The sequence below is a fragment of the Pseudocercospora fijiensis genome (genome assembly GCF_000340215.1).
Source record: "Pseudocercospora fijiensis CIRAD86 unplaced genomic scaffold MYCFIscaffold_1, whole genome shotgun sequence".
Taxonomy (NCBI): Eukaryota; Fungi; Ascomycota; class Dothideomycetes; order Mycosphaerellales; family Mycosphaerellaceae; genus Pseudocercospora; species Pseudocercospora fijiensis.
Window position 1 is genome coordinate 4,685,108 of NW_006921532.1, and position 27,593 is coordinate 4,712,700.

Here is a 27,593-nt window from a genome sequence, read left to right on the forward strand (position 1 = left end):
TTACTTCTCGCTACGCGTACTAGAAATCTCTATAGTTAATGCCCTTCGGAGACTAACTATACTTCCGCTAACTAGTCTTCTAATTATAGGCAGTCTCGTCGATAAAGACTAACCTATCTACTAGCTATTTAGCGCACCTAAATATCTATAGAGCCCTTAGCAATAGGTTGCGCTCCTTCGCCTTCCTTTATACCGATTTACGCCTCTAACTACGCCGCTTTAAAACACTCGATAAATGCGTGTATTTTAATACCTCTTAAAGCTCCGGCTACTTGTCGATAAGCGCCTATATTACCTCTACGAAGTACGAGTCCGGTCGCTTAGATAACAACGCCTTAATATATATCTCTTGCTTATTATTAAGAATAGTCTTATAGCCTCGCTTTATAATACAAGGAGAGTAGATCTCGCTAAATAACCGCTAGTTATCGAGCGCTCTATATACCGTACGCCTATAGATAGGTAGTCGACTTATCTCTATAGTTTAATAGACATCTTTGCCTTATACAAAGCAGTCCTTTAGCAACTCTTAGTATTCTACGCTAAGCTCTTTACCTAGACGCATTCTTTACCTCGCAATACCTTAGAAACGGCTATACTACTGCTTTATAGCGACAACTTTGGCTTCAAAATGCACTATATACGTAGGTACGTAGAAGAGAGGAAGATATACTATTCTACGAGCAAAGTACCTAACAAAATTGGTAGCGGTAAGCTGCTTAGCACTCGCAGGCTTCCCCGCGGCCGAGTGACAGGTAAAAGCCAACCCTCAGTATTGAAGGTCCGCTTGAACAACTGAAGATGCCCGCGGCAGCTGCCTGGTGGAGGGCGGTCAAGGCCGTCCAGCTTTCCGCAACTTGATCAGAACTCAGTATGGACTCAGACTTCAAAGAAGGTTCTTCTCCGCGCTCTGGCATTTGCCAGATGGACGATGAAAGAGGAGTCGCATCAGCTGGAAGTGGTGCAAGTCACAGCGACACGGTGCCAGTGAGCATGGATCAAGACCCAGCGGCCACCGACAAGTTTCAAAAATTGAGCAAAAGAGCCTGGCAGACTCGCGATTCGAGATTTCACCCTTCGAAAGAACAGATTACTACACATTGATCTGAGCCAGTAACGGCAAAGGACGCTGGAGCAAAGAGGAACAAGGTCGAACGGGGAGCCTCTAGCCTTTTTATAACTTCACAAAGCAGGCTGGTCACCAGTGCTGCCTGCGATCCTGCTTTGAGTCATGCCTGATACAACTACATTGCACATGGCACTCGACTCAATAGGCCCCCGTTGTGCATTGAATTCCTGATGATCTCTACGTTCGACATGTCGCGCAACACAAAAATGTGTTATTACCATCTTGATCGGATTTGTGGGCGGATTGTGGCGCCGACATGTAAAAAATGCAAAATTCTTGTGCCAAAGGGCGAAAGAGGACAAGGTGGTATGTATCAGGATCCAAGTGGCAAGATGGTCTACAGTACACTTCCCACTCAAGATGACCAGAAGCAGAGCTTCATCGTCTCGCTCGAGCAGCTTTATACCGTAATAGGCAATGCCGCCCTCACGGACTTAAGCACTGAGAGACTATGGACGCCTGACTATTAGACTTGTCAGTTGTGATCGCAATCGATCATTCCGAGGGCATTCTTTTCCCAATATTGATCGACTCCGTCGGACATACGACTCCAACCTCCAACAAGAAAGTGCCTAGAAGTCTCAACGCAGCATAAATAACCAACGGATCTCAGCGACAGGGAAGCCGTACGCTCAACACCAGCTTTGCATGATACTCCCTCCATCTAATATGGCCAACAAGATAATCCCAGTTACGGGTGCCAATCGAGGCATCGGTTTCAGCATCGTTCAAGCTCTAAGCCAACGCGCCTCAAACGTTACCTTGATTGTTGCCGCACGAGCCTACGCCAAAGCACAGGATGCTGTTGATCAGCTTCGAAGCCAGGGAGTTCCGATCCCATTGCAACCGCTCGAGCTTGACGTGAGTCAAGATGACAGCGTACTCAGAGCAGTGAACTTGGTAGAAGAGAAGTATGGTCGTCTTGATGGTATGTAAGAGTTTGCATACGCAATACTACTGTTCAACGGCGATCCTTTCGGATGAGCCTGCGTTACAGCACAAATTTTTCGTGTCAATTCCGCGCGCAACCCATGATCACGAGATTTGGCTGACGAAGTCTTCAAAAACCAGTCCTGATCAACAATGCCGGCGTCGCACCTACATCACCGTCAACGGACATCGCAAACTTTCGGGCCTCGTGGGCTACTGTTCTGGACACAAACGTCACTTCTATTGCTTTAGTTGCGACCCTTTTCCTTCCACTTCTGAGAGCATCTGACGATCCCAAGGTCCTCAACGTCTCTTCGGCCCGTGGATCCCTAGCGCTTGTAACGAGCGGCGCAAATCCGCCAACAGACAAGATTGCGTACAGCGTTTCCAAGGCGGCGCTCAATCTCTTGACGATCGAGATGAGTCACTCGCTTCCAGAGCTAGAATGGCAAGTGGTGAGTCCAGGATGGTGTAAGACAGCGTTCAACGGGTTTCGAGGCCCAAAGGATCCTCTCCAAGGTGCTCAGGTGCTCGTCGAACTGGCATTGGCAGCTAAAGGGCAGTACGAGAATGGATTTTGGCAGTTCGAGGATGGAACGATGGAGAAAGTGCCATGGTGAGGCGGCGTATATCGAATCGCCGGGCGGGATGAATGCGTTCTTTCGTGTCTATAGTGCATGCTTGACATCGTGATGGTTGCCATTCAGCATACCAAAACTGTCGACCCTTCGACTTTTCCTCCCCCACACCTCTTTAGCCCATTCGCTGAGCTGGTAACACCAGCCGCCTGCGACTAGCAGTCCCGAAACCACGTTCACGATTCTGATGAAAAGGGCTGGAAACGAACTCCATTCCTCGGCGATGGTGAGGCCAATGGGTTCCATGTCGAATTTGATGAAAATGCCAGGAACAAAGTTCTCGGATACCTTACGTGACTGTTCTGTTACTGCGTATTGGTTCGTAAAGACGAAGTTGCTGTTGTGCTTGAGCGGATGCACTCCAAGGCCGTCCTCGCCCGAAGAAGGCGATTCATGGTACTTATCCAGCAAGCGAAGTGCTCTAGCGTCCGTGGTATAGACGGTGGGGACGACGGAAAGAAAGTATTGGAATTTGTAGTAGTTGATATCAGTGGTCGCGAATGTGTTGTCAAGGGGGTTTTCCAAGGACGGATAGAATGGTCCAAAGGAGAGCTCGTTGATGCGATGCGAGAAGTTGAACTCTTGAATCAGTGTTAGCGTTCTCGATCAATGAAACTGGTAAGATTGTCGGACGCTTACTGCTGTGGTCAAGATGTTCGGCGAATTCCAAATAGCCATGCCCTCGAGCTGTGATGTGGAAATCGCCTTGGACCTTGTTGCCATGCATAGTGCCGTAAATCCTGCATGAATCCGCAGTCCATCCTCGAGGAATCTTGGGCGTCTTGGGAAATCTTTTGGAGTGATGCGCAACACTCAAATAATTGTGTACGTCCTCCTCTTTGTAGTCTTTCCCTGCTTCACCCAGTCGCTCCTGCTTATCGTGACCGAGCGCGTGTGCCTTGAGTTTCTTGTCCCATCGCGTCCATATGGTGGGGTCTTTCTGGAAGACAGAGCCTGCTAAAATGCGATCGCCCGCTGCGTCTTGCACGTTCACATGCAGGTCCTCGCAGTTCATCATCACGACCATGTCCAGGTTGATTTGCAAATCATGGCCAATGCCTTGCTCGACGGAGAAGGTGTGCGTTGTCGAGCCTTTCCACCATCGTGCCAGCTCGCTCCAAGTGAGAAAGAGCGATGCAAGAATCAGCGTCACTGTCCATATTCCACCGGTCGACGTCCGCTCCTGATATGAAGGTTTGGTCTTGGGAAATGCATCGAATGCTTTGACCGCGCTCAGAGCCTTGTTCTCGCCGAAGTTGTCCTCGTCCAGGCCTTTTTCCGTGAAGCCATTCATCGTATGTGTGACAGCTGAGGTGACGATATCAGTCTGTCCGAAGCCAGGCAGGGCTTATTCTCGCGGTATCATTGAGTGTCTTCGCGTTGACTATGGCGATCCTGAAATCAACCAACGTGGACACAGGACAGCTTGCCATTGCACACGCGAGCCTCCAAGGGTCCGATGCCGACGGCAAGCCTCAGCCCTGCAGCTTGCATGTGTGCCGCAACCTTAACTATCTTTTCTCACATGCTTTTAGATCTTCTGCTTCAACCATCTGCACGTCCTAAATCATGCCTAGCCTCCCTGAGAGACGCGCCTCTCACTCCTCATCTGTAGAGCAGATGTACTACTCCGTAGACTTTGACTACATGATCATTGCAAGGGCATCACACTCGAATGAGCTACGATCCCAACTCTATATTTAGACTATGATATCGACATATCGGCGGACGAGCTGATCACAAAGTCATAGACGCGGAGCCGTGAACTCCTTCCTGTATTGAGATCATTTGCTGATACTGTGCTCCTTTCTCTGTCTGCCCCATGATGCGATCGTCATCATCTCCAGTTCCCTTGGCTTAACGATAATAAGCCGTGCACACAATCAAGATCATCATCGCGCGATGCCTTAGCAACTTTCCTGCCTCTGCCCATGAACGCAGCTAGCTCTGGATCAGCTTCGGGGTCTGTTCGATCTTCAACTAAATGCTTTGAGCTTCCTGACCGCCTCGTTGAATTTCTTTCTGGATTTGAGAATCGAAACTCGGAGGGATCGTTTTGAGGCGACCAATTCTCCTTGTCTGACTCGCTTCGCTTGAGGCCCAGAGATCGCGCTTGAGCACCTCGCGCTTCGTGACTGTCTTGGAGTCTTGCAGACGCAGTAGATGATCGCTGCACAGTCGATCGCTTAAGCTCGTGCTTTTGGCGTTTGTTAGAGTCGAGGCGTGTCTGGTTTTGTTTCCATGACATTGTCCCCAGGACGCTCCGGCCGGATGCATTCCTAAGCAGACCAATGGCGCCCGTAGCAGAGCCTCTGGCATCTCTCACTGCTGCAGTCTCAAGCTCATTCCGGGACTCTTTGTCGCACCAGAACTCCCAAGACCGTGAGTCCTGTGAACGACCACTGAATGACCTTTTCAACCCATTGAACGGCGCTAAACTATGCACATCTTCCGAAGCCGACGTATCATCCGGTAGTCTGTATTGCTGCGACCGGGGCGGTGATGGCGACGAAGCATCTTTGGTCGTGACCATAGCCTTACCTTCGGAATCCATCGATAATCGTATTTGCGAGGACGATTTTCTAAGCTGTCTTCGTGCTGCTGGCGCCGGAGGCGGCATGCACTTCACAGAAAGGCTGCGTTGTAGCGATGACTCGCTTCTCCTGTGCGCCAGGTAGCCAATGGTCGACGAGGACTCGTGGGCTGAAGCTGACGATGTCCTACTGAGACCGGTCGACAATCGCCTCTCTGACGGCCCACGAAGCTCTGAAGTCACCGTTGCCGCCTCCCGGTCGGTCACGATAGCGCCGTCAGTATGTTCTTGCCACCGACCCGCAACAGAACACAGCTCATCGTTTCGAGGCCCATCACTAGCATCGGAAGCGGGAGAACTCCCGCCAGCCTCAGCAACTACTTCAAATTGTTGCATCAAACCAGTCCCGTCTTCGAGGCCTTGAGTACTTGGCATCGCTACACCTCGAGAAAGCTGATACTGCGCAATTTCGTGCGGCAAAAGGGGACGAGACTTCCGTCGAGAACTTTGCCTACGGTTCTGAAACCAGATCTGCGTTAACATTATTGTTAAGATAGCGTTCGTGATTGAAGTGGCAGGTAGTGCTACAAACCTGAACTTCCTTCTCGCCCAAAGAGGTCTGCTTCACGAGCTCTAAACGAGCAGCTTTGTCAGGTTTCGGATCGTTCTTGTATGCTGCCTCCAGTATCATCTGGTCCTGAGGACTGGAAGAAGATTAGCGCTTAAATTGGGTGAGATATGTCTAGTGGTAGCATACCTGGTCCGTCGCCGTTTCTGGCGGCAGAAGCTCCTGTTGTCGAAGCTTTGCTGAGTTGCGCCATCGGTGTCGCTGGTCGAGCTGTCCAGTGCATGAGGTGTATTTGATGAGTAGGGGAGATTCGAAGACGCTGTCGAGCCATCCATGTCGACTGGTGAGGTGCGTCTACTTTGTTGTCTGTGCTGTGCTGTGCTGTGCTGTGCTGTGCTGTGCTGTGTATTGTATTGTATTGTATTGTACGTTGAGTTGTGAAGCAAGCACGCGTTCGGAAGACGCGTCGGGAGCGCGCGCACGGTTCGAAGAGAGAGCCCGTGTCGCTGCTGCACTGTACTGCCGACATCTGAGCTCCATGGTCCGCGACGACACACTCCATCTTTCAACACCACCGCGGCCTCCGGACATCGCTTGCAGGAGCCCTACTGCATCGGCAAACAACAAGTCGACAGCGGCGGCTGCCATGTCGCCGAGGAAATCCGCACCGCCAAAATGTGCCAAGCATGCAATAGAATATCGCGCATCGAATGCGTTGTCACCTGATCCGCTTTGGGCCTAGGGATCGACATGCGAAACCTTACATACAATGTAAGGTAGGGTTATGCCATGTAAGCTTACAAAACCATGTAAAATGGCATGTAAGGTTGTAAGACCAGTGATTCTGGCCATTCTGCCTATGTCGAAGTTATAGGCCTTGCTGACTGTCTTGAATAGCTTAACAACCTTCCTAGAGCAATCTTAGATCTCGAAAGTCCTTCCAAGACTATAAAAGACTGGTTACTGTTGGTTTCTAGACCTAGACAGTCCCCTGCTGAGAATTCCTTCTAGAAGCCTTAGCAGTCAACATGGTCTGAATGGGCTCCTACAGCCACAAACCTGTCAAGATAGCAGGTAAGAGCCTCCAAATTGCCTATACCTCCTTGGCAAGACCTACAGAAGCCATTCCGTAAGGCAGAGATACAGACAAGCCGTGTGGGTCTAGATAATGGTCCAACATACAAATTGTAAGGCCATACAAAGCTCAGATCCCTGCCTTACATTAGGTTTTGTAAGACTTACATGTAAATGTAGAACCCTATTTGGGCCGAGCAGACCGCTGCATTGATGTCAGCCTGATTATTGTTTTACGGGAGCGCAGCGCCACGTCGTGGACCGTGGACGTTATAGTGGAAGGATTTGCGCTCCAGCTCGGCCTGCCCTTCTACTGGCTCGTTGCAGGCTCCAACTCCGAGATGTGCCATGTCAGACGGCCAAAACTTCGACCAGTGCATGTCTCAGACCTCAAGACGTCACGACACGGCATTCGGGAGTGATTCTTTGACTGTGCTGTCTGGGATGACTCGGTATGCCGTTGCAAATGCTCTCCGATAGAGCACAATTGCCGAGTTCATGAAGACGTGCCTGCAGAACCACTTGGATTCATACTTCATCACTGGAACCTGTTGATGGCGTCCAAGACCTGCGCGGCGCGTACGTAGACATTCGTCGATTCTGTTCCCATGTCCACCAGAGTGGGCCACACCAGAAGACACTTGCACGTGCATCAAGCTTTTGATATCGGCAAGAGTGCATGCGCTGTCTCTTTTGACAGGGGTCTTTAACAAGCTGCACTCATTTATCTGCGGCCTTGGGATCACTACTACAGTGGCGATCGAGGCATATGAACTCAACCACGAGCTGTGCCGCAACCGGTATGCGGGAGCTTTCACAAGCTAATCGCTGGACTCGATGCTCTTTGGTCGTTGCATCTTGACCGGTGAACGTGCTGTCAAAGCTCATTGCTACGAGTTCGTCGCTGCACCCATGTGGAGGTTCACAAAGCATGAAAAGGTTGGTGCAGAACCCTGAGAACCATCTAACGAAGGCCTGGCACTCGCGGAATGGTCATCCACGAAGCATAACTATTGAAAGTGCAATGTGGTGTTACATTTGTAGAGTACATCTACATTCTTTTCACCGCAAGCGCAAGCTTGTCTGCTTCACCGGATTGGCGCGGTATAGAGCAACACCAGCAGACTTCAGCAACACGGCATTGCTGGTGTGCGCGGCGTTATGGCTAAAAGTGCCGTCTTCTGAGGTCTAAGCCTGCATCAATTTAAGGATCATTCGAGACTGGACCGCGCTGGATCCCATCGAGACCCGTTGACCGTAGCGCCCTTAACTGGATGAGCCCCGGATGCTCGTGAGCCTATACATGGTCAAACAAAGCAGCGGCCCGACAGCACCTGAGGAAAGCCTTGACTAGCATCTGCTCATCTAGCGCTCTGTAAAACGCGTGTTCAACGTGGCTACACTGCCGTCTTTGGACACGGCGGTCAGACATTCGAGTTCTACCTTTTCCTTTCTAAGCAGATCCTCTGCTTGCGTGCCATATCTTGGATTCTGGACTTTCCTGCAGCAGTACTCTACCGGTGACCAGTGCCTTCGCCATTCCCTCCAAAGATGATCATTCTTCAGCAACGCCCAGCCCCAAGCAGTCATAGACCATCACCGGCATCTGACTGGCTTGCGCACGCCTGAGTTCCATCATAGAAGCATCGAGATCTCTGACATTGCAACGCAACGGACCTTGTCACTGAGGAGGACAAGTTTATGGTGGCTGTTGACCGAGACTGCGATCTGAACGAAGGAAAGCACAACCAACAGTCGCGTTGTTCGAGCTCAAAAATGTCAACAATGAGGATAGCGATCGCTGGCACCGGCGGACTAGCGCGTTTGATTGCGCATTACGTAGGAGTTGAGACTACGCATATGGTGGTTTTTCTGTCGAGAAGTGTACACAATGAGCTCAGGACAGCTGATGACTTGCATCAAGTACTAACACAATTATAGCAACAGCCACAACTTGCAGCCGCTGGCTACCAGGTAGCCGTCATCGATTACGGCGATATTGATACGCTACGATTCTCCCTTCGAGGAATCGATACGATCATCTCCACGATATCAGGTCCGAACCAGATCGAGCTCATCAAAGCAGCCGTTCAAGCTAGCGTGCGTCGATTCGTACCTTCGGAATTCGAAGGTCTTCCTCAACTACGCAATGCAAACGATCCACTAGATCGTAGCAGGACCGCTGCCCGTCAATTGCTCGCTCATTATTCGCAACGCATTCAATCGACCGCGTTCGTTTGCGGAATATTGTACGAAAGATTCCAACCAGGCGGTCTTGCACAATCTCGAATAGGAGCCAATTCCGGCCTCAGCGCTGAAGGTAGCTACATTCTGAACTTGCGTACCATGACAGGTTCGTTGCCACTTACAACCGTGTCCCCTAATACGGGCCTTATACCGACTTATCATAACTCGGAGCTTCAGGACAAGTGCCCGCGTACGATGCGAACAACAACCCCACCGCCATGATCTGCATGACGGCTGCCCAAGATGTCGCGCGCTTTGTAACAAAGTCGCTAGAACTACACACCTGGCCGCCTGAGCTACGCATGTATGGCCAAAGGGTTCTGGTGAAAGATTTGGTGCTGCAGATACAGCGCTTGAAAGGTGCGTTTCATCCGAGTATTCAAGACCATTACAACACTTTGCTGAATCCTCTATCTGAAGGAGCACCTTTCTCCATTCAGTGGCATAGCCCTACCACTCTGCGTACAGAGCTACTTGAGGCCGCCGCTCAGGGCGATGTACCAAGACAGCTTCGACTGCGCGCATTGCTTGATACTGCAGAAGGTCGATACGATTTCACCCAGCCAAACCTCAACCAGCATTTCCGTGACGTACGGCCTCTTGATTTCGAAATATGGCTCACAGCGAAATGGGGCCTGTAGGACTGCAGCTCTTCCAAATTTTATTTGGTGTCCCTTGCACGAGCGGTTGATAAGACACCAACAGAAGAAGCACAATCCCGCGATTTCACCCTGTGGCAAGATGGGCACGCTTTACAATGCAAGATTTGGCACGCCAACCGCGCGCGGAAGCTCATCTCAAATCTTCAGACAATCTGGCGCTTGTCCAAAATCTGCGCCGTCTCTCCTTGACTGACTATAGAGACAAATCAAGCGGTGGAAAATCCAGTAATACGCCACCTTTCCACCACAGTGCAACACCATAAGCCAGTATCAACGACATGTGCTGCCTCCATAAGACGTCTATGACATTGCTCACAGTCAAAACATGAGGTTTAGGGCGAGAAGTAACTCCAGCGATGATCGTATCTCGAAGAGTCCAAGAGCCGCGAGCATACTTTCCTGCGTCGACATCGCAGCTGTGCTGTATACGCAAAGTCTAACTGCTCCTATCATCATGCGTGGCGTTCGGCGAGCTGAACTGCCTGCCCTATGCAATTCATATGCGAAGCGCATGCACGTGCATATGTACTCCTAGGAACGGGGAAGCATGAAAACCTACGCCGCCAGCGTGTCAGTGGTTTTTCTTTTTTTGCATAGCTCGTTGTAACGTAGCTCGTGGCTATCTCCCATCAGACCCTTGCTAAGAGCGCACGAGCCACTGGTTTATTTATAAACCAACACCAAGGGGCTTCGTATAAGTCGGCATTGCATAGCTCGTTGTAACGTAGCTCGTGGCCATCTCCTATCAGACCCTTGCTGGGAGCGCACGAGCTACTGGTTTGTAAATAAACCAACACCAAGGGGCTTCGTATAAGTCGGCACCTCGATGCTAAACCGAGCCCCAGCTGGCCGGCCGAGCCCCAGCGACCAATCAATGTCTCGTCGATATACGTTAAAGACCTTCAAACCCTCGCTAACAGCGAGGATGGCAACGTTGGCCCTGCGGCCCGCTCGAGTACCGGCGACGCTTCGGAGGGCAAGCCTCCTGCGCCGGCACGTCGCTCCTTGCTTCTATAGACAGAGAGGAGTATTATTCGAGGCGTTGTATAGCGTGAAGCTGTTGTATGCTGAAATCCTAAATCAAAAGTTCGGGTTATGCTAGGGCTCGGTCGGCTAGCTGGGGCTCGGTTTAGAGTCTAGGAAGTCGGCATTTTGTCGTCTGTGACTCCTTATTTTAAGAATAGGAAACCTGAGGGCCTGCTCTCGATTTGACTAGTACAAGCATATGCCTGCTACTATTGAGGATGCAACTTCGAGATGTTACTATCGACTAGTGCCTTGCATTGCTTAGGTTATTAATAATAAGTACCGCACAAGTCGAGCCCTTTCCAGGGATACGTAGAGTCTCGGTCTCTACTACTATTACTAGATAATTTTAGTTTCGAAATTTGGGCTACCCGAAGCTTATAGCTAGGCCTGTCGAAGCCTTACGAACTCTACGAAGGACGAAAAAAAGAATCGGGTATTTGAAATGGACTGTTAGGCGAAGAGCTTAGAGGTCGGTATGAATTTCGGTTGTTGTTATCGAAGTTAGCTATACCCTGTATTAAATCTAACTTTAAACCCCTAGAAACACTCTAGAGTCTAGACCGGTACCTATTGTATAATATAAAAGGAACGTTTCTGTCTACCTATTAAGTAGTAGATCAACACATCTATCTACCTAACCCCAACTGGACGGTTCAAGTTTCGCCTTTAAGTATCGACGGTGATACTCGGCCTTACATCTTTGCGACAATCAACCAAGAGACTCTTCGACGAATTCGACGTAACTTAGGAAACTCTTACGACAATTTCAACAAATATGCATTTCGCAGTTGTCTTTGCTGCCATTCTCCCAGCAGCATATGCCAATTATTTCAAGATATACGCAGGGTACGATTGTCTAGCGAATTACCATGGTAATACCAAAGTAGGCCAGTACGACTTTGGAACCGAGGAGCCAGGCTTCGTTAGTAGATGTTACAGCGTTTCTCCTAGCGGAAATTCGGTCGATATACACTTCGATCGGAGCGAGAATTGCTCCGTATATCTCTACAACGACAACAGATGCGGCGACCAAATCTGGTACTACAGGGGAGACCACCCGCCGTTTGAAATAAACGGCTGCTATAATCTTGGCACGACTGCCGCCATTAATTCCTACAGACTTAAATGTTGGTGAGGCGAGCAAGGAATCAAGTTGTCTTGACGGACGAAGACGTGAGGCTAGGCGACCAAGACCAAGCCAAGTAACCAAGTAAACGGTCGACTGGTCGAACGGACTCGAACACAGTGCCAAGACTGGCACAGTTACCTTTGTATTTAGATGCTTTTAATCCGAGCGAAGTGAAGCGAAGGTGTTGTCTGTTTACGAGCTGAGTGGAGGAACAGCCAGAATTTGTGTACCTAACATCACGTTCACTTGCATTCAATAGAGTCAGTCGGAATCTGAGATCGGAGAGATATCTTTCCATGCTGCTATTCTGTATACCGGTAGTGACCTATAACATCATGTTAGCCATGGTATGAGATATCGGCCCGGAAACGTCCTACCTTCTGGCCATGCTGCAAAGACATCTTGAACGCGATGGGCTCTATATGTTTCTGAATATGCCGCTATACCACGATGTGCATGTCAAGTGTGGAGGTCTGGAGAGTTCAATTTCGTTCAGAGATGGATGAATAGAGATGTCCTGCAGGAACAGAAACATCTCCAATGTATATGTGTTTGCATCACCCACGCGAGCAATTGATGGTGACGTAACTTGAGTCGTGCGAGTAGCATCATATGCAGGGTAAATTGTGGATATCAGTGCTTTTGGGCTGGTCCACAGGGTTTTCTTGAAAAAGTAAAGCGATGCTCATCTGTTCTGCAGAGATGGCTCCTATGAAAAGATTTCCCGTCCACAAAGATCGGCTGACCTGACGCCGCGAGTCTTCGTTCCTCGCCAAATTCGTTCGAAACACAGTTTCATAAACCAGAGTCCTCTGCGGACAGTCCTACCCATCTCGTGCTCCAATGTCCTTCCAAACACCAGTAATCGTAACGCCAACGTACGAGCAAGGGGTATCCTTCGCAGTCTTAAATCGCAGTGCAGTCCCAATAAGAAAAGTCTAGAAAGTCCAAGTCTGGTCTTGTAGCGCTTTATCCCATTATGCGCTTGCATCTTCAAGCTCTCCCCTTAAAGCATTACAACGATCCTCGAAGCCAGAAATGATATCGCGACATTGTCCGCTACACCACCTGCTTTTGAGCTTCTCGTCCCAGTCAGTCTTATGAAGCTCGTGGCGTGCGAGTTCGGTCTTTTCTCGCTCTCGCCGCAGGTCAACAACCATCTCCTGAGTGATCCGTAAATGCCTTGTAGCGGTATTGGTAATTTGCTTGCCCATCTGCAGCGTGTCTGTCAACTGGGTCAGAGTGTGAACGACTTCGGCTGTTTCACGGTCCAGTTTCTGCAATTTCTGTACAGGCAACATATTGGGTTGCGGTATGATCTTGACTAGGTTCTCGACCAGGGGTATGGTTTCCTCGAGCAAGACGGGGTCTAATGTTGACGAGAACAAAGGGATCAAGCTCTGACCGAGGGTCTGCAGAGTCTTCGCCTGAGTGCTCAAATGCGAGCTCAGGCTGTTGGAGGATGTGGTGAGCCTCTGTGCAGATGCTTCGAGGCTGGTTTGATTGCCCAGATCCTGTAGCTGTGCGATCGTTCTGGGAATGAGTGGATCCTCGGTAGTGGAGGTATAGCTGGTCATACGCGCAATGCTGTTCATGAGATCTTCCATGTCCGACGAGAACCTGTCTCCGCTTTCCGTGTCGTCGTTGTCGTCGCCTATAGGTGACGTTCCGTCTATGAACGGTTTTGAAAAGTTCCGGACATGCTTCGCGCCCTCCCTAGAGCGACCATTTTCCGATTGTGCATGAGCATAGCTGACATCTATGCCGCTGTCGCGACTCTGCTCCTCAGCATCGCCTTCTTGTATGTCTTCGGTCACACCTTCCTCAAACTCATCCTCTGCATCCAACTGGTCCAGCTCGTCTGCCAAGTTCCCGAGACCACCGCCTCCATTGCCGCCGCCACCATCGTCGCCATGCGGACTGAACTCGCCCGACAGCTGCGAAGCGTTGCTGAAGCGGTGCCGTGACTTGGGCGTGATCGGGCTCCGGTCGTGGTTGGAGGAGAAGCTGCTGGTTCTACGGTGCAGATGTTGTCGGTAGGAAAGCGTCGGTGATGTGTCGATGGGCGACATTGTGTATGTGCGGATTGGCGTCAGAGGCGGACTCGTGGTGGTTGAGTCCATGTCTGCTGCGGCGGATGGTGTTACTGTGTGTGATTACATGTATGCAAGGAGGTCTCGATGGGTTCTCGCGTCTGAGAAATAATAGTTGTCTGGTCTGGGTCGGTCCCTGAGCGCCGTTTCGGTCGCAGCGTCGGGAGGCAGGCACGCGTGTAGATCTTCGGCAATCTCGGCTCGGCCAGCAGCAAGCGTGAAGGTCATGAATTTGTTGCATAGGTACATGTAGCATCTGACCTGACCTAGCATTCTCCATTCCCTCCGCCGTACCATCCACTCGCATGCTGTGACGCGTGTGCTTCAGGCTCTGCGGCGAAGGCATGGGTCCCCCAGCTCGCCATTCTTTATTGCAATCTTGACTGCCGGAGTGGAACATGTCATCATCAGCACTGTGCTGTCCACTTCCACGAGACGAAACTCACTTCGACTTGAGCACGAACTGTCTCCTAACTCAGACGCAATTCGCAACGAATCTCGAGCACAACTCCCCCGACGAAAACATTCTCCAGTAGTGATATGCCGGACAGCAGAGCCTCGAAGACAGCCATAACGCTCGCCTCCTTGGCAGGGTTCTTCGTGATTCCGTATTCGATTCGGAAAGCCGCGGTATACTCGCGAGAGCACAGCGAGAAGAAAGCAGTGAAGAAAGTCGCCAATGGCAATGGCAAGGCAGATGAACAATCAAGTGGCTACTCTACCCCGCCAGAGATCAATTATGCCTTCTAAGCAGCATCACCGGAGCAACAGCATCTGATGGCGATAGGTTGTCAAATGGCGGCAAAGTGATATCTCTGGATCACTGCCGATTAGGATAAGCTTTCGGTCATACAGGTGAGCAAGTATCTGACCCATAAGAGATCTCGGCTAAAGACAGATTTTCAGGATCAATCACTGCCATTGTGCATTCCGATCCGGCATATGTCTCACACCTTAAGCCATCTCGAGGATTAATGAAATACGGCTCACGATAGATTTGAGCAACACAACACAGGTTCGACATGTGATTCTCGAATTGCTTGATTCGTGTACTGCTCTACGTGACCTAATACATGCCTCCCCACGGTCCATTGATCGTCTCGCATTGATCGTACAAATGAGCAGGCCTCGCCTGTCCTCACTCTGTCATGCTGCGCCTATCGCAGCGCGGCCTCCAAGATTCGAGGGCAACACGTTGTACAAGAAGTGAATGCCACCCGTCTTGAATTGTCATCCCGTCATTGCACTTGAAAACACATATGCATGTCCCATCCCAACTTGTTGCTCGTGACTGCCGAAGAAATGCGCCTGCGCTGCTTCGCAGGCTACCTGTATTCTTGTGGAGCTTGCTCCTTCTCGACCTCGAATTCATTGCCCAGAGCGCCAGCATACAACCAAGAAGAAATGCTGATCATGAAGAGTGTTCGGCTGATGCAGTCCTATCGACCCCGGAAACGTCCCGTCGTCTTTTCCAGAACTTTAGACCTCGCAATCGACTGCGACTGCGCGATTCTCGCACATGTGGTTCGGACTTTCGTGGGTCAAGCCTGGATGTTGCGGAATCACCACTTGCCATCCGTGCTATGATGCGAGGCGAATCAGATTTTGTTGAGTGAATCAAGGGAAGGTCTGGGGGCGTACTGGGTAACGCAGAAGGCGCAGATGAATGATGTGCGCCATCCAGGCTGTCTGACCAGCTACCTGTGGCGATGAACGGATCTGATCTCGCAGCTGGCGCCAACGAGAACGGGCCGTGCTGTAGCCCGGCCTGCACGGCATCGGCATCGTCTGTCGGAGCTAAAGAAGATGGTTGAGTGGAGGGCGATTGCTGGTCCGTGGTGGCCGCAACTGAAGTCGTCGTCTGAGATCGCGACGAGGGAATAGAATATCGGGGGCCGGATCCAGTCTGCGACGGTTGTGCCTGATTCTGACGTAAGCTGTGTCGCTTCGCAATACTAATGCTCTTGCTCGGTGATCCTGGCTTCGTGAGTTTCGTCTGCGACGAAGATGGAGAGCTTCGATTAGCCGGACTGCCTTGGCTAGTAACCAAAATTGTCGTGAGGCTCTCCTCTTTGCTACCGCGTCGGGATCCAGGGTAGTTCTGGTGGATCTGCCAACCTGCATCTGCCGAACTTCGTCTCGACCCAGCAGGAGCCAGATTCTGTTGAGCGTAGTGGCTTAATTCCTGCAGCTGCGTCAATGCAACGTCTTTACTCGACCGTCTACTAGACCCGCCTGCTGTTGGTGAAAGCTGCAATCCGTTCAGACTTGGCCACAGGTTGGGTGTAGATGAGTGTTTATCTTCATCCAAGGGCACACCGAATTGAAGACGATGTCTTTGATCGCTAGCTGGGTGCTTTGCAGGAGATCCATGGCTGTCTGGCTCGACGTTAGGTTGCCGCCTGATTGGTGAGCTGGGCGTCTGCGGTGTCGAAGTAGGAATGACGACGGGCTCAGATTCCCGTTTGCGCATTCTGGCTTCCTCGACCTGTGAATTTGTCACTGAGCCGTACGTCCTAGGCGACGCTGTTCCCACTCCTTCGTGATCACGGCGCGCCTTTTCGTCAACAATCTTCTGTTCCCATACATCTTTATTGTTCTCAAGCTCGGGAAGCGTGCAGGAGACATTGGGCATCATTTCCGAGATACCACGAAATAGCGGAAACCCGAAGAGATTCATGAAGCCCTTCTGACTCTGTGCCGCGGCAAGCCGGTCTGACTTGTCAGGAGGGCCACCGAAAAGGCATGTCGGGATCTGCAGCTCAGCTTCAAGCTCCCCTTGCCGTGCGAACTCGTTCATGAGCGTCTTCGCCCATTCGGCGGATATGTCGAACGGTCGTGCCACGTTGGATATATCAGCAGCCTTCAGCAAAAGGGCCATTATGAGCTCGCGGGTTTGTGACTTGTCCTTTTCACTCCAGTCTGCCAGTTCCGGCTCACTCTTCTCGACTTTCGCCTTGAGATCGCTCAAATATCCCATGTACTCAAAGTGTCGCTGCATATCGGTAGCCAGTATGGTGGATATCATTGTCGATCTGAAATTTGCGATGCTGCTCACCACCGGCCAATGTCTCCTGAGGAGTTGCGAATACGCAGCACAGTGGTAATTTTCAAGAACAGATTTGTCGTTATACAGTCGGGCCAAGGAGTGATCGCTGGCCACGAGAAACGCATTATTGACACCCGGATGGCCTACATCGTGACCAATCGCTGAGACCAGGAGGACGAGAGCTTCAACGGGTGAGAGAAGTCGTTCCACAGCGTTAGGCTCCTGAGTCGCCTTGACGGGTGTCGAAGCAGACGGCGGGCAGAGCCGCACATCGCAGAGAAAAACGTAAAGCGATTGAGTGACATCGACCGCATGACGCCAGTTATGATAATGCACCTCCCTTTCGTGCCTGTACTCTCTTCTAGCGGCCAAGAGAAAGGTCATCAGATCTGCACGCGGTAGTCGATAAGCTTCCAACGCTGGTGCACGCAGGATGTGTTCGAGCATGGCCAGCGCGGCGTATGTTAGCTCATCCATATCAAATTCATGTGCGGGAAAATGCCATTGGGCGACTGCTGCCTCAATTGCAGCCTTTCGTGGTGCTGACAGAATCTCATCAGGACGATGAGATGCTAGCTTTGGCGTGGTGATGTTCGCAATGTGAGCGACTAATGTGCTTGCCATGCTTGAGCCAAGATTTCTTGCTGATGGGCGAGTGAAGTCCTTCACGCGACCTATCAGCCGATCGATAGAGTGAGAATCGAGTGGACTGCGTATCGTATCAAGCGCACCAGCTTCGGAATAGCTCGACTCCTGCACTTCTCCCGAATCTGAAGAGGAATCCGAGGCAACAAGTACAAATGGCATCACGTGCCTTTGATAGCGACCTGATTGACAGTCTGTTACCAGCGTGCGAAGAAATGTCCATACATCTGTTGATAGAGCATCCGCGACAGCAATTTTGGACTCGACAAGGACGGCTGTGGAGCTCCGCTGATCAAATTCGGCCAAGGTGAGCAGACATTGCTGGAGGTCGGAAGTGACGAAGACTACAGAAATTAGTTTCCGATCGCGCGAGAGCTTACAGACAGTCGGCCTGTCTCACCTTGAGCAAAACTGCCCTGATCGTGGTCCAACAGGCGGCGCACGTTGCTGTAGACGTGTTCTGAAGGCGGCCGAGGAAGTTCATCGCCAGACGACGCTATCGGAGGCGCTGTGGCATTGTAAAGCTCTGACAGAGGCGGGTCAAGACCCGGGCAGTAGTAGACGACTCTACACTGCCCATCGTGGGACTCTTCCATTTGCCGTGCGATGGCGCGCGCAGAATTCGCAGCCGCGGGGGAGTCAGCGATGGACTCCCGCGATGCGACTCGGCGCAGACGTTGCGATATTGGTGGTCAGTGTGTGGTCCACTCTGGCGACGGCGATGGTGAGCAGAGGAGCACACAATGGCTAATCGTGGTTACTTCAGGGAACGGGCGTGGGCGCAGTGTCGAAGCAGGAGCGGCGACATGGGAGCAGGTCGCTCAATGGCAACAACCACGGCGGATTGCAGCAGACAGCAAGTGCTCTTTGCGGCGGTATGTATCGCTGGTGACACGGTCGCTCCCGGGAACAGGTGGTGGATGTGCGAAGTCGCAATTTGCGCGAGGAATGGAGGTCTCGCCGTGGCAGGGCAGGGCAGGGCAGGGCAGGGCAGGGCAAGCGTCGAGTGTCGAGTGTCGAGCGGCGGGTGTCGGGGGTCGAGGGCAGAGGAGGGCAGAGCGAGGACAGGATGAAGGTGGATGGCTGGCTGGCGGGCTGCGTGGGTGGGCGCGAGGATGCGATGCGATGCGATGCGATGTGATGCGATGCGATGCGATCTCACGACAGCGGCGACCAGCAGGCAGTCGTTGCGATACCCATGTTGCTGTTGCCGTTGCCGTCTCGTGGGCCGCTGTGCTGCAGTGCGGTGCGGTGCGGTGCGGTGCGGTGCGGTGCGGTGCGGTGCGTGCGGGAGGGACAATACCACCAGCACTAGTCCTAGTTCTACCACTACTACTGCTAATATAATACTAGGCACATGTAGCTCCTAAGTTACCTAACAAACAAGACTAAGCACGGCTAACAATAGGGCAAATAATATTCGGCTATTACCTATATAATATTTAGCTATTACTAACCTAGAAAGCGTATAGCGCCGGATCCTAGCTCTTAGTGTTCTTGCTATTGTAAATAGCCGTAAATAGCTATTTGCTAAGGGATGCGACGCGTCGCGTCTTTCTTCTATATAGTATATATTAAATCTTTCTATATTTATCGAATTTTAATAGTATAGGGCTATCTAAGGTATTATTATATAATAGAAACCGGGTCTGCCTCGTAGGCTCTTTACGAGTCGTTAATCCTATCGTAGCGTACCGAGAATAGCGAGTTCTTTTAAGATATCGAGGTAGATAAGGGTATTAAAGACTCGCTAGTAGCGGGTAGTAGATTTAATAAGGAAGAAGAGGTAGATCTATCGTAGTTAAATAATAAGGAACAGCGTAAATACGAGCTCGAGAGGCAGGCTAAGAAGGATAATAAGGATAATAAGAAGGCGGAAGCGATCGAGGTCGATAAACAGGTTAATAAACCTACTATCCGACAGTTAGTAGAAGAGGCTTCTTAGCAGCTAGATGCTAATACTAGCGAGTCTAATAATAAGTACGTCGCGCTACTGTCTAATCTACTAAAGGATAGCTATCTATCCGAGGATGCCGCTATAGTAGCCGTTTAGGACTATACTATAAGGGCTAGTTATTACTAGTATATTTAAGCTAGAAACAAGTTAAAGGTAGCTTAGAATGCTAGACTCTAGGTCTCTCGGTACCTAATCTATAACTAGGGTAGTAAACTATTAGATTCTTCGAAAAACCTAAAGCGTCCGACTACTACGTTAAACCGGAAGCTCTGTCTAGTGTCGTTAATAATAAAGGCCTATAACTCGAAGAATCCGACTAGTAGGTAGGTTATTAGTAAGGCTAAGGGCACCTACAACTATAAGGCTACTACTGCTACCGATTTCGCGGTATATCGACGTAGGTAACGTAACGAGGCGATACGGAAGGCGATAGTCGATAACTTAAACGCTAATACAAGTATATATACGACGTTATTGCGGTTAATAAACAAGAAGGATTGTAAGTCGCGAGTTATTGTCTACCGGCCGAGCCTCGGCCGATAGCGCTAATAGCAGTCGCGTTTCTTAATCGTAGCATAACACTAATAACAACACTTTCTAATAGGTATACAACTAGTATAGGACGTCTATAATGTTAGGACCTTCGCTTAGAAGGCCGCGTAAGGTTCTATAACCGCAGTAGAAGCGCTTTTTAAGCAGCTACGTAACCTAAGTTTCTACTTCGAGAACTAGGTTAATCCGGATACGAACAAACTCGACAAATTGCTAGTAATCTACCCTTAAATAGCAGAGCTCTATAAGCAGTATCCTAAGTACCTAATTATCGACAATATATACAAAACTAACCGCTACAATCGACCGCTTTTAAACATTATAGTAGGCACTAGCGCAGGAGATACAATCCCTTTAGGATACTATATTATAGGTAATAAGGACGAAGCGGCGTTTACCTAGTTTGCTAAGGCCTTCTAGCGGATATCTATACGCTATAACCTCCCTTAGCCTAGCCTATAGGTTACTAACCGAGACCGTAGTTATATAAATGCCCTTAATAAGATATACCCTTAAACACCGGCTCTTATCTGCGCCTAGCACGTATTTAAGAACATATAGGCTTAGGCTCGGAAGCTAATGCTATAGAAGCAGGTTATTAATAAGGAAACAGGCAAGAACGAGTAGTAAGACGATCTAGACTGCACTGCCTTCGTAGACAACTTCCGTGCCTGTATCTATACTAAAACAGTAGAAGAATTCAACTTAAAAGATACCTTCCTTAGTAACTACGAGAACCCTTACTTCCGCACGCTTTAGGAGTATATTTAGCGTAAATACTAGAGCTATAAGGAAAAGCTAGTATACTGCTTCTAGCAAACTAAGTTTCCATTCTATAGCCAATCCGTTACATCTCGAGCTAAAGGCGCTCACTTAACTATAAAGAGGTAGCTTACTAGTAGGCGCTATAATATCCTTACCCTCTTTCTTAAACTAAAGCTATAGTAGACTATTCGCTATATAGAGATAACTGCAAAGATCTCTCGAGAGCGGACAGGCGTACCTAGCTATCTACGTCGACCTAAGTTTGCTAATATGAACCTAAAGATACACCGTAAGGGCTTATAGAAGGGCCTTAACTAACTAAAGTTAGTATACGACGAGATTGCTAAGCTAGTAAAGGAGCCTAGCAAACAGCGCTCTTAGTGCTTAGGCTGCTTTCGGAAGGCATAGGGTATCGTTTGTAAGTATATAATAATCGATACTATTAAGTTAACTAGATCCTTCGAATTCGACCCCTATATATACTTCGATAGGCACTAGTATATCGACAAAGCCGCGGCGCTAGTAAGGGCTATTATTAAGCTTAAGAGACTAGTTTAAGAGCTATTAGTATTGCTAAACAACCGCCGTAGAAGAGGTAGAAGAGGTAGAGCGGCACCTACTAGAAGATACGTACGTACTAACTAACGAGAGGCTTCTAGCTTCGAATACGTAGATTAGTTAAACCTAGCTTCTTAAAGAGGCCGTAGAAGGCGTACGAGGGCATCTATATAACCTCGTACGGTAATACAACAACTACGACCTTCAGCTCCGCTAGTCTATACGCCTACTAAGCGCTACGGCTTTGTTAGCAACGATCTAGCTAGTATTTAAAGAGCTACTATAGCACTTAATCGACAACGTTTAATAGCGCTAGTACCGCTAGTAGTGCCTTACTTAGAGCGACAGTTTGTCTAGTTCTATAGCAGTTAATCTGTACTACCGCAGGCTGTAGGTCCGCTAGCAGCGACATAATATACTATATTTGACTATCTACTACTATTAAATTAATAGGTCTTTACTTAGTAATAGTATATACTAGGTTCTATAGGTCTACTACTATTAAATTAACAGGTATTTACTTAGCAATAGCATGTGCTAGGTTCTATAGGTCTACTACTATCTATAGCTCTACTCCGCGGAGGTTAGTAGTAGTAGTAAGGTCTATAGTAGTAGCAGCTAGTTCTATACCCTCGTAGTTATTAGTATGCCGGCTATAGCAACTAGTTCTAGCAGTCTTATGTATCTACACGCGTTGAGGGCCTCTTAAAATGCCTCCTTCTTAACTATAATCGTTACTAATTCGAGGTAGGTTGTAGTTTGCTACCCGAGATTCGCATAGAGAGGGAAAACAGCGAGTTGTATACTGTAAATCGTCCGTGCGCACTCCTAACCGGAACTGGACGTACTATGGGTCAGCAATGGCCAAATATTATATGGGCAATGGCCGAATATTATTTGCCAACGACAGCAGTGCTGCTGGGCAGTAGTAGTGGGCGGAGCGATAAGCCTCGTGCAGCTATGACACTTTTCGAGAAGAAGCGTAGAAGCTTGAGAAGTTCTAGAGCTAAGAGTGGAGAGTGGCGCCGGCGCCGGCTGCGCCTGCTGCAATTGGTTGGCCTGCCGCCTCGCCTGACGGAAGATGTCGATCAGATGTAGAGCTCCTTCTCATCAGCATCCAGCAGTGATTCTCACTCTCACTTAGAGATGTAGACTCACGGTGTATTTAATTTCCGGGCTTATGAACACGGTGTTCACTATATGAACATACACGAGACACAGATTGGTCAGCAAGTGGATCCAGTTATTATAGCGTATCCTATACAAAGTAGAACAATGAAGGAAATAAGACATGTAGAAGGTATATAGTGACAATCTTGGTATAGACAACAGCCCTACTGGCTGTTACTGTCGGCAGTGAGGTCGATAGCGTTGTTGCCGCTATCTTCGTCTATATTGTCGCCGCTATTGCGAGTGTATTCAAAGTCGCCTTGTAGCTTGAATACCTCCTTCAGTATGTCCTGTAGATCTACATAACTGTCGTCTATAAGCCTGTCGTCGTCTAGTCGATACTTGATGCGTAGATTCCAGTAGATGAACGCGAACAAACACGCCCTCGAGGTAGTACGGACCGGGGCATAAAAAAATCTCTGCAGCGCCAGTGCCTCGAGAACCCGGCTAGGGCGGCAAACCAGCTATTCCAGCCATTCCAGCCACTTATCTAAGTGATTATTACTAATCTTATATTCACCTACGTGTTCATAAGACACGCGCTAAGGTGGTCTGTGTTCACCGTGTAATAACGGTGATGTTCACGGCTGTGCCATTGTGTACAACATCTCTACTCTCACTCCATTCACTACATGTAACACAGTACATATGACACTTGCATCCATGTCTCCCCCAAGCTTGCACCTCCCTTCACTTTGAGCCGCACCGCACCGAACCGCACCGCACCCCGCCCATTCGAACAATCACACTGACACTCACTCTACCCACCTGCACACCTCCATAGCACGCCGCTCCCAGCCCACAGAACTGCTGCTCGCGTGCGCTCATGTGTAGCTCGAATCCATGTACCTCACGTCGCCTGCCGGCACTGCTCTGCTCTGATTCTTCCGCACACCACCAGCTGCAAGTCGGACCAGCTCTACGATGCCCATGTCGCCATTCTACGCCCGCCGGTCTGCCTGCCTTGCAAGTGGCGACCGCTCGCTTTCACGCTTGTCAGTTCAGGTATGACCGCTGAGTCTGTAAACTTATGCTACAAGGGAGCTGCGCAGGTCTTGCTTGACGAATCTGGCGAATATCACTCACCACGAGCGGCTCCGGCAGCCTGGAATCGGCCTGGGCCACTGCGATGGGGTCAGGTGGCACCATTAATCTATATGCCGCAATCGTCCATCAAGCCACACCTTTGGAAAGACGCTAGAACGAGTCTACCTCCGAAGCAGCAACCTTCCCGGCATTGAACGCTATACTGTAATTGCTGGCACGGTATGCAGTACGCTCCCAAAACGTGAGTGTTAGCATCTGCCATTAGAATGGTTGAGGGTGGCGACCGACAAGCTGCGATGTGCTCCGCGCCGCCGAAGTTCTGGCGGCAGCACGCTACACGAAGCCTTGGCCGCCGACCGACGACCGTCGTCCTCTTTCTTCCGTCAACAACATCACTGACTTAATCTATCTCGATGATGCGGTCAAAGCGTCCTGCTGCCAACTGCACGCGAGACACCATTCGCGACCCATGCCTGCCTGCCGCTTGAAGGTCATCGTTGCCAGGCTGCATAAATGATGAGAATTCGATGCGGCACTTGTTCTTGCACAGGAAATGCCGAGCATCCAATCTCGACGCACTGCCGATACCCATATATAAAATCAGTGACCACCCAAAATTTGGCTCAATGCGGCAGGACTGAGAATCTTAGGCGTGAGAAGTAGCCATGTTCGGGCTAAGGGAAATCCACAGCCCCAGTCTCTTGATGTTGTGCACATCCAAGATCAGAAGTATGGTCATAGGCCACCTAAATTCTTCATGTTGGCTCTCTGGCTGTCACGGACGAGACTTCTCTTTGCCTCACATGCATTTGCAGCGTCGTGTGTATGCTCAGTAGACGTTGCTTCTTCGCAGGATACAGCTGACTGCATATGAATGTCAACAAGTCTTGGGGATCAGGGCTGGGCAAGAGCCTGGGCTCATGCCAAGGGACAGAGCACCTAAGATTGCCCGGGCGGGTACTGTGAAGGGAAGCCTGCGTCTGAAGAAATGGGCTCCCTTCACAGCCTAAAATGTTGGGTCGGCAAGGATACTGATGTACCGCGAAGCTACAGTACTTTGTTCGTATCGCAGTTTCATCAGTTTCAGACCGCTCCCAGAACGACAATCTCCCTACGTCATGTTTGATTCGCGAAGATACAGCATAGGCACCTTCGCCAGGTCATAGCTCTCGGAAGCGCCGTGAATACGACGCTGATCACAAGCCGAAATTTTGCCATGATAGTCAACACTGCATCGACTGCCGCCTTCAGCACTGTAATGCCTGATGGCACAGTAGGTCCTGCTCGTTCGACAGTCCAGTCCTAATGCGCGTTGGTGTCATCTTGTTCATCATCCTCTGCATCAGTATGTTCTGCATCAGTATGTTCTGCGTCGGTATGCTGATCGCTGGCGGCTTCGCTGTCGTCCGCGAAATCGTCAAAGAATACTCGGCTTTGTCGGACAAGTTCCTCCATGACGCCGCTATTGCGTCTAGTATCGACGGACGGCGACCGCGCAGGGAGTTCTCTCCGACTAGGTCTGACAGTCTCGGAACTTGTGCGAGGCGTAGGAGTTTGCAGCGAGCCCCAAAAGTTCGACATGCGTTTTGTGAAAGATGGCGAGTCTTGACGCTGGGGCAATGGCCGCCAAGCGGGTTGCTCACGCTCAACGGCCGGCGACAAAAGTCGTTCGGGCACTTCGACAATCCCGTTACTGGCGCGCGCTTTCTCAAGAAGACCTTCCAAATCTTCTTCACTGAGGACGCTACGGAGTCGAGCTTGTGGACGTTCCATAGGAGTTGGTGGTAGGACTTGCCCTTCGGGAGGTCGGTATGCCTCTCGGGCTTGTTCAATAATACGTTCGATAGCCATACGATTGGCAACGAACTTGAGCTTGGGCCATGCAGCTAGCTGGCCAGCGCGGATCATCCCAGCAAGTCGCTGCATTGTAGGGTCGGAGAGGATATGCCAGAAGTCAGATATCTTGGTTTTGGGCCAGATGGTGATGGTGCCGCTGAAGCGTTGTAAGAACACCTCACTCCAGTCTTGCCCAAGCGGTCTCGGAAGTAGCTCCAGATGTCGCAGCACTTTCAGCCACTTATTCAGATCGAGCTTGATGAACTGCTCAATAGCAGAGCCAAGGAAGCCACCGCGCCATCCACGCCCTCTTCGGTGCGTTACAGGCCGGCCCACTGTGCCACGCGAGGAGAAGAACCACAAAGACACGTGTGGATTGACTTGTGAGACAATACTGAAGTTGACGTTGAAATGCAGGTTCAAGCTTTTGAGCGGAATGTCGGTTCGCAGAGATCCATCCTTCCATTTGTGTCCAAACGAGAACGGCTCAAGGCTGCCGTGGGAATTCTTGCGCATGAGTACGACAGGGTTGAGTATTCCAGGCACTGCAGCAGACGCAAGGACTGCAGACCAGATAACACAGTCAGGCGCGGTAAGATAATTCACCAGCATGCTGGGGGAATGCGGATCCGATGGGACACAAGTGACGTTGAGGATACGTCCTGTGCGCTGGTATGCCTCAAGAAAGGTCAAGCTGCCATGGCAGAACCAGGCACATCGCTTGGCCCAGTCGACCGAGTCGAAGCGGGCTCCAGTCCGCCACCATCGCAAGAACCATGTCTTAAAGTCATCGTGGCAAGCAGTGATGCGGGAGGCCAGCGCCGGTACAAGCAGCTCTTTCAATTCTGCATCGGTGCGTGTTGCGAGTAGAGCAGCCACCAGAGCTCCGCCAGAAGTCCCTGTGATGATAGCTGGCAACAAATCGGCATCTAGCAGAGCTTTGGCTATGCCGAAATGGTAGTACGCAAACGTTGCGCCGCCACTCAGGCATAAGGCCGAGCGTCCCAAATTGGCTGAAAAGTGCTTAGATAAGCTCCGCTTGTCGGCTTGGGTGAGTTGATTGCTTGCAAAGAGGAATTTGAGAGACTCTGCCGTTTCGTCGATGTAAGTCTGAAGAAGTGACTTAGTCCCATAGTAAGTTTCGGAGTACAGACGAGGATTCTCTATGCCGGCGAAGTTATTCTTGACACACGTCTCCAGCACAGAGCGCAGCTCATCAATGGCCCTGCGGTCTTCGCGTGCAGTGCGCCGTGCTTGACGGCGCTCATCTTGCTCTGCTTCTGCCCGTAACCTCCGTACTTCCCTAACGATTCGCCGTATCGTTTTCCAATCATAGTACGAGCCTTCATCATCATCCTTCCAAGCATCGTTGCCCAGATGGCGGTCAAGGTTCTCAGCAGCCTTCACCCAATCTTCATAATTGTCCTGAATTCTTAAAGTCTTCCGCAAGCGATCGCGAGTACCCCTCCAGGTCACGTATTGCTCGTATAGCCATATGTAGAATCTGGTAAGGAGATAGCAGATGCCCAGAAAGGTGATCCAGCCGAAGACGAAGAACAGCAGCGGGTACTTGACCAAAGAATAAGTCCAGCCCTCCCTGACTTCGTCTCTGCCCCTTCTCGACTTCTTGCCTGCCCTGCCTTTTTTCCCAGAGGCGCTTGACCCCGATCGTCTGACCTTTCGCTGCCGTACAGGCCGCCAGTCGTTCAGGGCGGTGATGAACTCCGCGGCATTCGGCGGGTTCTTGCGAAGAGTGGCGGCGAGGTCCTCCTCTGACGGCGATGCAGTCAGATTCTCGGGGGCTGCCAACGCTGACTGAAATGCCGAGAAATCCTCGTCATCAACGAAGTCGTTGTCCCAGTCCGGCAGACGGTGAGGGTCGAAGGCGTGGGGATTGCTCACTGATGGTCCATCTGTTGACTTCTTCTTGTCCATACTGCCTTACCAGACGAAATAGATCAAGTCATATTCGCTTTCTCACA

General features: G+C 50.4%; 8 protein-coding genes across 8 annotated transcripts; 2 read left to right on the plus strand and 6 right to left on the minus strand.

Moving 5' to 3' along the window:
• Nucleotides 1-719: 719 nt before the first annotated feature.
• Nucleotides 720-1,289, minus strand: MYCFIDRAFT_169936 (uncharacterized protein; the record flags this gene model as incomplete). The annotated part of the gene is made up of 5 exons (XM_007923207.1): nt 720-952; nt 981-1,054; nt 1,100-1,129; nt 1,187-1,244; nt 1,268-1,289. The coding sequence occupies 5 exons, from the start codon at nt 1,287-1,289 to the stop codon at nt 720-722; spliced, it is 417 nt and encodes a 138-aa protein (XP_007921398.1).
• Nucleotides 1,290-1,777: 488 nt separating this feature from the next.
• On the plus strand, nt 1,778-2,679 carry MYCFIDRAFT_25665 (uncharacterized protein; the record flags this gene model as incomplete). The annotated part of the gene is made up of 2 exons (XM_007921519.1): nt 1,778-2,057; nt 2,201-2,679. 2 exons carry the CDS (start codon nt 1,778-1,780, stop codon nt 2,677-2,679), a joined length of 759 nt encoding a protein of 252 aa, XP_007919710.1.
• Nucleotides 2,680-2,727: 48 nt separating this feature from the next.
• On the minus strand, nt 2,728-3,991 carry MYCFIDRAFT_25415 (uncharacterized protein; the record flags this gene model as incomplete). Its single annotated transcript, XM_007921505.1, has 3 exons — nt 2,728-3,034; nt 3,098-3,278; nt 3,337-3,991. The coding sequence occupies 3 exons, from the start codon at nt 3,989-3,991 to the stop codon at nt 2,728-2,730; spliced, it is 1,143 nt and encodes a 380-aa protein (XP_007919696.1).
• A 1,288-nt stretch (nt 3,992-5,279) lies between these two features.
• MYCFIDRAFT_76128 (uncharacterized protein) lies at nt 5,280-6,133 on the minus strand (the record flags this gene model as incomplete). Its single annotated transcript, XM_007922244.1, has 3 exons — nt 5,280-5,360; nt 5,823-5,934; nt 5,988-6,133. 3 exons carry the CDS (start codon nt 6,131-6,133, stop codon nt 5,280-5,282), a joined length of 339 nt encoding a protein of 112 aa, XP_007920435.1.
• Nucleotides 6,134-8,648: 2,515 nt separating this feature from the next.
• On the plus strand, nt 8,649-9,760 carry MYCFIDRAFT_128961 (uncharacterized protein; the record flags this gene model as incomplete). Its single annotated transcript, XM_007923208.1, is given in 4 exon segments — nt 8,649-8,795; nt 8,814-9,225; nt 9,297-9,483; nt 9,568-9,760. The coding sequence occupies 4 exon segments, from the start codon at nt 8,649-8,651 to the stop codon at nt 9,758-9,760; spliced, it is 939 nt and encodes a 312-aa protein (XP_007921399.1).
• A 3,156-nt stretch (nt 9,761-12,916) lies between these two features.
• On the minus strand, nt 12,917-14,011 carry MYCFIDRAFT_27373 (uncharacterized protein; the record flags this gene model as incomplete). The annotated part of the gene is made up of 1 exon (XM_007921625.1): nt 12,917-14,011. One exon carries the CDS (start codon nt 14,009-14,011, stop codon nt 12,917-12,919), a length of 1,095 nt encoding a protein of 364 aa, XP_007919816.1.
• Nucleotides 14,012-15,729: 1,718 nt separating this feature from the next.
• Nucleotides 15,730-18,322, minus strand: MYCFIDRAFT_185033 (uncharacterized protein; the record flags this gene model as incomplete). Its single annotated transcript, XM_007923209.1, has 5 exons — nt 15,730-15,800; nt 15,965-16,283; nt 16,569-17,442; nt 17,500-18,014; nt 18,107-18,322. The coding sequence occupies 5 exons, from the start codon at nt 18,320-18,322 to the stop codon at nt 15,730-15,732; spliced, it is 1,995 nt and encodes a 664-aa protein (XP_007921400.1).
• Nucleotides 18,323-24,799: 6,477 nt separating this feature from the next.
• On the minus strand, nt 24,800-27,592 carry MYCFIDRAFT_148955 (uncharacterized protein). Its single transcript, XM_007923210.1, has one exon. It carries the CDS (start codon nt 27,544-27,546, stop codon nt 25,078-25,080), a length of 2,469 nt encoding a protein of 822 aa, XP_007921401.1. The 5' UTR covers nt 27,547-27,592; the 3' UTR covers nt 24,800-25,077.
• Between the last annotated feature and the right edge of the window lies 1 nt (nt 27,593).

What these genes read in the sequence shown, in the direction of transcription:
- MYCFIDRAFT_148955 (XM_007923210.1), bottom strand. Translation starts at nt 27,546, where the DNA reads ATGGACAAGAAGAAGTCAACAGATGGACCATCAGTGAGCAATCCCCAC.